This window comes from Pinus tabuliformis, chromosome 3_2 (genome assembly GCF_031772625.1).
Source record: "Pinus tabuliformis cultivar Carrire ecotype Pingquan chromosome 3_2, CPIR1, whole genome shotgun sequence".
NCBI lineage: Eukaryota > Viridiplantae > Streptophyta > Pinopsida > Pinales > Pinaceae > Pinus > Pinus tabuliformis.
The window spans coordinates 65,120,504-65,129,434 of NC_142302.1; the positions used below are offsets into that span (position 1 = coordinate 65,120,504).

The 8,931-nt window shown below is 41.6% G+C and overlaps 1 protein-coding gene across 1 annotated transcript; it reads left to right on the forward strand.

Annotated features, from left to right (window-relative positions):
- The first annotated feature begins 4,829 nt into the window (after positions 1-4,829).
- On the forward strand, positions 4,830-8,519 carry LOC149179862 (uncharacterized). The gene is made up of 2 exons (XM_089413672.1): positions 4,830-5,740; positions 6,056-8,519. Exons 1-2 carry the CDS (start codon positions 4,830-4,832, stop codon positions 8,517-8,519), a joined length of 3,375 nt encoding a protein of 1,124 aa, XP_089269798.1.
- The last annotated feature ends 412 nt before the right edge of the window (positions 8,520-8,931 follow it).

Sequence of the window (8,931 nt, forward strand, 5' to 3'; positions counted from 1 at the left end):
ACTTGTCACCAGCAATTTCTAATTGCTTCTCCTATGGTCTAGTAGCAGCAAGAATAGTTCTGGGAGTGCACAAAATCGTCCAAGGAGCGTGCTCCTCTGAAGCAAGCTTCTAGAGACAGTGCCGCAGTGCGTGAGAACAGGGTTGTAGGGGTGAGGGGAGGTTGAGGGTTGCTGTGGGGTGTACTTTCCTACAGCTAGGCTCCAGAGTCGATTTATTACTGTGGTGGTTGCTATAAAACAAGTTGTTTTGTTTACATTCTTGCTTTAATTAAAAAATTATGTGGTATTTCAGTAATCTTGAAGTCACATTTCTGCTCGTTCATGTAGTTGGTGGATTTCTTTTATTTTTTGTCATTCGCTCTAGTCTACTATCTTCTCAATTGTATATACTGGGCAAAGCAGCATTACGTGGTCCCTGAATTAAAACGTTTGGTCTATTTAAAATCTTGGATCAATTAGAAAAGTAAAAATATCCAAATCTTCTCAACAATTCAATATTTGTTCAACTAAAGAACCTTGAACTTCCTTAATCAGATTAAGGTTATTGGAAGATTCTGAAAGGAATCCCAACAGAAGAAAGCACCGTGGTCAGCATGTACAAATCATTAAGGCTGAGTGGGATCGGTTAAATCACTGAGGCCAACTGCTATGGGTGAAAGTAGTCGTAGCAGAATTACAATTTACAAATTTTGACAGTGATCCCATTTCTAATTTTATGGAGTTTGAGAAGGAAGTATTGTGTGAATAACAAATCCATGTCAAGGAAGAAGCTCAAGGAATTAACTTGTCAATCCAAAATATATAAAAAGGAAAGGAAAAATATGAAACCAAGAAAACCAAGGAACAGAAGATTGAAATAAGGAAGCCCTAGAGAAGGAAGCAAAGGTTGTAAATATTGTAATAGACTCTGATGTTTAAGTTTGACATGTTCGGATCAAATTTGAATAAATTGTGGCAATTGGAACAATATAGGTTTTTGATGTGATACTTGCAATTGCCAAACCCCCCTTCTCCCCCAAAGAAATATGTGGTGTAGTCATACGTTCACTACATTCTATGAAGTATGGCCTTCAAGCGCTAAAACTGTTTCCGAGTGAGTATGGAGATCCTTCAAAACGCCTCCTCTAAGGTCCTCTGTGGCGGTGAGTTAAGAGACTTTGAACTAATCAATGGAACTGCAAACTCTACCTGAGCCAAGATACCACTTGGGTGTTGGAAGATGTTTACTCTTGTTACTTGCATTTTCTCATTTTATAGAGCAAAGCCTTGAAGCAGGGGAAGTGGTGAAGGGGGATGAATACAGTTAACCAAAGTAGTTGGCCTCTAGCTTTAGTTTCAGGTTTCTTAATGAGTAACGCGTTTTACATGATGTAACCCATGTTTCTCCTGAAGCGCTCCGTGGCCGTTTTTAGGAAAAACACTTTTGCATTATTTTATGCTAAACGTTGGTGTTCATTCCCGGGCTGCTCCCTTAGATCTCCCATCTGCATGTAGTGGGGAGCAAGCAATATCCAACAATTGAGATAGATGAGGACTTGATGCCTAAAAACTGACACAAGATGAATCGGGAGAAATCCGTTGGTAAGGTTTGCTGAGCACTGGGTGCTGCAAACCCTGATATGAGTTTCCCGTCATTGGACAACTCTTGTTAAGACAGTTATCAGGGAAAATAAATGGAAGAATGTGGGGAACATCTTGTTGCACATTTCCCTGAACAAATAAACTGATACTTTCCCATGCTTGTATTTAGTGCGCTAGATTTTAGTGTAATATCAAATCCCCGAAGAGTCCCGGCCAGCCTCCAGAGTTTTTGATTCAATGAAAAGCACCAACAGCTCTCGTTGCATGTATGACTGACTGTACATCAAGCAGACATATTGGGCAAAACCTTATAAACAGTGAGTCATGGGAGTTGTGTGGAAGCGGAATTTAGTCATTAGTAGAAACTGGTATACAGAAGTTTAAAATTTGGTATTAAGCTTTCCAACTATTTCAAGAGCTTACTGGACTATTATGGTTTACTGCACGTTAATAGCCAGAGCATGTGTTTATATATATATATATATATTCTCCTTATTATTAATTTTTTTTTCAAGTTGAAAATATATATCCATAAAACCTGGGAGGTCTGATGTAAAATAAACTGTCCAAGTGACAATACATAAACCCCATAAGAAATTTAAGTAGCATTAAATTCACTGACATCAAAACATAGTATTTATAACTGGAATCGGTGACCTACCTGGTCTACCTATCGAACCAGTTTCTGAACCGGAATCAAAAAAATCCCATTGGTCAGATCTCAATGAACCAGTTTTAAAAAAAATACAGAAATAATTATTTTTTAATAAAAAGATTTTTTTTTAAGAATCAAAGCCATAATTCGAAACTATTAGAGACAAAATATGCAAAGTTTGCTTATCTACGTACCATGTAAAGATGAATATATAAAAATGGCACTGAGTGCAATACATATTAGCGACAAAATACAAAATCAACTAGGCTCGAAATGGTCTCTAGAGTCAAAAAACAATGCTACAAACTCTGGGGCCACTGACCTACTACTATTAGTGATCAACATGATCATGATTCACTCCTCATCATGATCAAACTCATCACCACTACTAAACATGGGATCATCAACATGAGCTATATAAACATCATCTTTCTCATGGGTCAACTTTCTCAACTATTTGAGTTTCAAACTTCTCAGCTATTTGAGTCTCAAACTTCTCAGCTGGTTGAGTCTCAAACCTCTCAAGGTATTATGCCCTGATCTACCCTATCACTCCATTTGGTGTTTTACATGGATTTACTTGGCCTCTTTTCTCAGTCAAGTGTTGTTTCAACTTGTAAATACCCCCACCTTCAACAAATTTTTGACAATATTTGCAAAGTATTTTGTCATCAATCATATCACAATGAACCCATGCACTGTATCCATGGCTTTTGGAGGTGTTCCCTGCTCATATGCACATGGTAGGGAATGAAGATTTCATTACCCAATGGAGGAGACACTCCTAAATTTTTTTGAAGATCAAAAGTCAACAGGAAACGTATGCCCATTTTCTCTCTCCTCTCTCTACATTTTCTCTTTCAAATTCTGTAACTTTGCTGGGAATTGTATTAAATGTCACTAGCATGATGAATTTTTGTAATAAGATTAGGCGACAAGGGACCCGATCATCAAGTGAGTCCACTCTAGAGTGTTTTTCACTTAAGCTAATTATTCTCACTTTTCAGCAATGAATAACTAGCTGAGTTTTTCCACTCGCATACCTCCAAAGGTGGAGTGTGGCTTGATGACTAGGCCTTGGGTCCGTCCTAATGTCCAAATTCGATGTATATTACCATGCTAGGCTATATCTAAAGTGTCGCAAAAATTGACTGGGTTTTTATAGGATTTTTTAATTATTAAAAATTCCCGCAAGATGAATTTTTAATTAATTTTTATGTAAAATTGTAAATAAGTGGTCCTAGGAAATGTCGGGGGGGGGGGGGGGGGGGAGTATTTTCTCTTTCCTCTCTCTACATTCTTTCTCTCTCAAATTCCGCAACTCTGCGGGGAATTATATTAAATGTCTCTAGCATGATGAATTTTTGTAATAGGCTTAGGCGACAAGGGACCCGAGCATCAAGTGAGTCCACTCTAGAGTGTTTTTTTCATTTAAGCTAATTATTCTTGCTTTTCAACAATGAATAACTAATTAAGTTTTTTTACTCACATACCTCCAAAGCTGGAGTGCAACTTGACTAGGCCTTGGGTTTGTCCTACTGTCCATAGTCGATGTATATTACCATACTAGACTATATCTAAAGTGTTATGAAATTTAACTAATTTTTTATAGGATTTTTTTTAATTATTAAAAATTCCCACAGGATGAGATTTTTAATTAATTTATATGTAAAATTGTAAATAAATAGTCCTAGGAAATGTCGGGAGTATATAAGTACTCAAAATTTATGCTCATGACCCCAACATTGTCCTAAGACACATTTTGGGGGTCAAAAAACAAATATTACCCCCTCAAAACTTACTTTCCTAATGTAAGTGGCAAAAGTGGTCTCACGCTCATTCACTCTCTTGCACGATCCCGCCCCCTCCTCCCTTGGCTCCCCCCCTATGATTACTTCGACCTCAGCACTTTCCAAGCCATCTCCCCGATATTCCCTTTGTCCTCGGATCAAAGAGAGAGGACCGGATGTTATTGGTCTTGACCCTGTTAGTCCCCCCCCCCCTCCCACAAGACCACTCGTGGTCGTCCATCCCGTATCACTAAAGCAAGGCAGACTGCGGATGAGGAGGTCGCCCTTGGGCGACAGCACACAATTTTTGGGGCCCTTAGAGCGAAGGATGGCCCTCCCCCTCCTTCCTCATGAAAATCCTCTCTTACAACTGTAGAGGGTTTGCTAGTTCAGCCAAAAAACTAGCTCTCAGGAGGTTGTTAACCTCGGATCGTCTGGATATTATTTTTCTACAGGAGACCCTCTGCCAAGCGGACCACCTCATTCGCTCTCTTTCCTCTTGGCTCCCGAATTGGACTTTCCATGCACTTGATGCATCTGGCAGATCTGGGGGCCTGGCTATTGGGGTCTGTAACAAGACTATGGACATCTGCAATTTTTGGGGAGGTAAGGGGTTCATAGGCCTCGACATTCATGAACATACTCTTGAAAGGGATCTCCGTATAATTAATGTCTATGGACCCTGTTCTGATCGACTTACTTTCTGGAGATCCCTTCTTCAAAGGGGGCTCTTTCAAGCTGATAACATTATTATGGGGGGGGACCTTAATTTCTCCCTGGGCTATTGTGAATCCTGGGGGCATATGGCCCAAGTGGATACTCTTTCTGATTCTATCTCCTCTCTTTTGGAGGACCACCACTGGGTTGACATACCCTCTGCTAGACTCCAGCATACCTGGACTAATAATAGATGTGGAGAACAGAGTTTGGCTAGAAGGCTCGACCGCTTCCTCATTAAAGAACGGTTATACAATGATCTACCCAGAGCTCGACAATGGGTTGGATCGGGTGGCTTATCGGATCATAGACCTATCTTTCTGGAGGTAGATGGTCTCACTCGCAAAATTAAGAGCCCCTTCAAATTCAATGCTGCATGGCTTCAAGATCCATCATACATTCAGCTGGTCCATGAATACTGGCAAAACAACCCTATCCGGGAAGAAGAGGAACTGTCTACTGGCTTTGTCAGGAAGCTAACTGAACTCAAGCTGATCACTAAAAAATGGGCACATCAGAAGAGGATCCAGGATAACCACACTCTCATGGAAGCCGAAAGGATCATCACTGAGTATGAAAACTCTTCATCAGGAACTTTCAACTCCCCGGAGAGTAAGGAACAGTATAACCAACTGCTGGCTAAACGATCTCAAATATTGAAGGAACGAGAAGAGAGCATGAGATTGAGAAGCAGGGCGATTTGGCTCACTGAGGGAGACAATAACACAAAGTTCTATCACAAATATGCCAATGGTCGGAAAGCCATTAATACTATATGGGAATTAAAGGATGAGAATGGCCTCACCGTCTCCAACCAGCAGAATTTGGCCAGGCTGGCCACCGATCACTTCAGAGGTATCTATAAGGCGCCAGGGAATGTAAATATACTGGAAATCATGAGAGTGGCTGAGCTTTTTCCCAGATATGTGGACCAGGACAATTTGGAAGAGATACTGAAGGAGGTGACCATGGATGAGCTGGAAGCTACACTGAAATGGTTTAAAAAGGACAAAAGCCCTGGTCCAGACGGATGGACCATTGAATTTTACATCTCTTTCTTTGACATTCTGGGCCATGATTTATTGAGTATAGTGGAGGACAGCAGGAAAAGAGGTCGGATATCATCAGCCATCAAATCCACTTTCATTGCCCTCATTCCTAAGACTGATGATCCGACCTCCTTTGATGATTTCCGACCCATCTCTCTCTGTAACTGCCTTTACAAGATTATTGCCAAGATAATAGCAAACCGCCTCAAGCCCATCCTCTCTCAGCATATATCATCTGAACAGTTTGCATTCCTTCATCACAGGCAGATCCATGAAGCCATAGCTACAGCACAGGAGCTCATGCATACACTACAAATCAAGAAGCAGAAAGGCATGATCCTCAAAGTGGACCTCTCTAAGGCATTTGACAGAACAAACTGGCTGTACCTTAGATTGCTGCTCACTCATCTTGGCTTCCCATATGATTTTATCAAATGGATGATGAGCTGCATCACCGATGTATCTTATAGTGTCCTACTCAATGGAGAAGCTACTCCCTTCTTCTCTGCTGAGAGAGGGCTCAGGCAGGGATGCCCTCTCTCACCGCTGCTCTTTCTCCTGATCATGGAAGGGCTGAGTAAGATAATCTCATCCACCAGGGATCGACACCTTATCACAGGAATCAAGATAGTGGATAATTTATTCCTTACTCATCTCTTATTCGTTGATGACATTCTCATCTTCCTTAATGGCAGTATTGGTGACTCCTCCTCTCTTCATAACTCCTTCCTACTTTTCCAGCAGGCCACGGGGATGCAGATTAACAATAACAAATCTACTATCACATCAGTTGGTTGCTCGGCACATGAAATCAACTATGCCTCACAGCGATTCCCATTTGTCACCATGGAATTATCGGAGGGTATCAAGTATCTGGGATTTAGATTGAAGCCATCGGGCTATAAAATTGCAGACTGGTTATGGCTCATCTCCAAAGTAGAGAAGAGGCTTCAAGTCTGGTACCATAAATATCTTTCGAGAGCCGGAAGACTTGTTCTCATTAAAGCGGTCATAGAGGCTACACCTGTGTACTGGATGGCCCTGGCTTGGATACCAAGGGGCATACTGAACCGGCTCCAGAGCATATGCTGCAGATTCCTTTGGAAAGGGCATCAGCCAGGGCGCATTTTTGCATGGGTGAAATGGGAGACCATTACCAAGCCTAAGAGCTGGGGAGGATGGGGCATTAAGAGACTGGCTATTTTCTCTAAGGCTCTGGCAGCCAAACTTGGATGGAGTTTACTCACTGCAGACAGTCTCTGGACCAAGGTGGCTTATTCCAAATACATTAAGCCATTGCCCATATTAGATTGGTTCTGTACCAGACAGGGACACAATTATCACTTCTCCAACATCTGGAAAGCTGTCATTGATTCAGTTCCCCTATTGCGAGAAGGCATCACTTGGCGGATCAAAGAAGGGAATGCAGTCCGTATTGGAGTGGACCCTTGGGTTGGATGCGGGAATGCCCACAGACTGCCGGCTGATCTTATTCGCTATCTCCATGACAGAGGAATCACATTTATCAAACACATTGGTGACCAAGCTAATTCAACTTTCCTCCAGCAGGCATGGTTATCCGCCAGAACTCTTAATTTGCCTCACCAATGGATTGATGACTGGAGGGATTATATTTCTGCCCTCACTCAAGCTAATATCAGACTTATGGAGGGACCTGATGAGATCATCTGGGCATATGCTAAACATGGTGTGTACTCACCCAAGCTGGGATACCTCAAGCTAATGGAGCCACATAAACCTCCTGAAATCCTTCCCACTTGGAAGTCGATTTGGAAACTCAAGGCTGCGCCCAGGACAAGACTTCTGATGTGGAATATTATCTTTGATAAGATCCCCACAGGTTCTAATCTCATGAAACGATCCTTCTTTGGACCTTTTCGCTGTCATCTTTGTCTTAATGCTGAGGAGAGCACTGAGCATCTGTTTCTAACCTGCAGCTCGACCATAACCTTCTGGCAGTCTATATCATCTCATATCCCGCAGCTGAAGCAATGGCATGGGATCACCCTACAGGATGCTTGGTCTAACTGGTGCTTAGAGCATTCAGGAAAGGCCAGGAACCTACCTCTATTGATTTGTTGGGCTATATGGATAGCTCGTAACCAATCTATCTTCCATTTGAAGATGCCACATTGGCCTTCGATCATTCTTCACACTGTGGCAGATTACAATTTATTACCTGATGAGGACCCTGCCACTGCACCTAGAACCCTCACTCCTATCCCCATTGATTTCTCAAAGCCCTGGGCTTTTTTTGATGGCTCAGCCCAAGATGATGGGTGCGGGGGAGGCGCCATACTTCACCTATCCGACCGACACAGCTACAAGATTCAAATTAACCTTGGCAGAGGCACAAACAACTTCGCAGAACTTGTCACAGCCAAGCATACCATACATTTTGCTATCCTAAAACATTGCAGACACTTACAGATTTTTGGTGACTCCAAAGTTGTTTGCAATTGGCTCAATAATGCATCTCATTGTCATGCATTTGCTTTAAGACATATTCTTGACGAAGCTAAGAGATTGATTACGTCATTTGAATCTTTTGTCTGTCATCACATCTACAGGGAACAGAACACCACTGCAGACCAGCTCTCCAAAGAGGCAGCGCATCGCATAGGGGAGGATTGGTGGATTCAGGAGGAAAACGATGGCACCTATTATCAGTACTATCATCGGCCATTTGAGGAACAATTGGAATGATGGGCTATAAGCCCATATACATATGCAGATATTTTTGCTTTTTCAGTATGTAGATACAGCAGAACAGTACATCTTTTTGTTTATATTACAGTATATATTGCTCTCTGCGAAGAGCCAAGCACAAATTTTGAACATAGAACTGACTTATTTTCATGCTCCCTGCGTGGAGACTTTTACAGCAGCTACACATGAACTCGACAGGCATAAGCCTGCTTTTGAATATGCTTCGGCATCTGCAAAATGTAATTTTCTTAACTTTAATGAAAATTACGACTTTTTCCCAGGGGAAAAAAAAGTGGCAAAAGTGGAAAAACAATGTGAAAAAATTAATAATGGGTGGACAAAATAAAATATTTCATAAGTCAAAGGTGATTTGGCAAGTGAAGGAAAAGAAAAAAGAAGAAGGAATCAA

Bases quoted from the DNA above. Each gene is read 5' to 3' on its own strand.
- LOC149179862 (XM_089413672.1), top strand. From the start codon at position 4,830: ATGGCCCAAGTGGATACTCTTTCTGATTCTATCTCCTCTCTTTTGGAG. The intron at 5,741-6,055 runs GTTTAAAAAGGA...CCTTCATCACAG, and splicing joins CTGGAAGCTACACTGAAATG to GCAGATCCATGAAGCCATAG.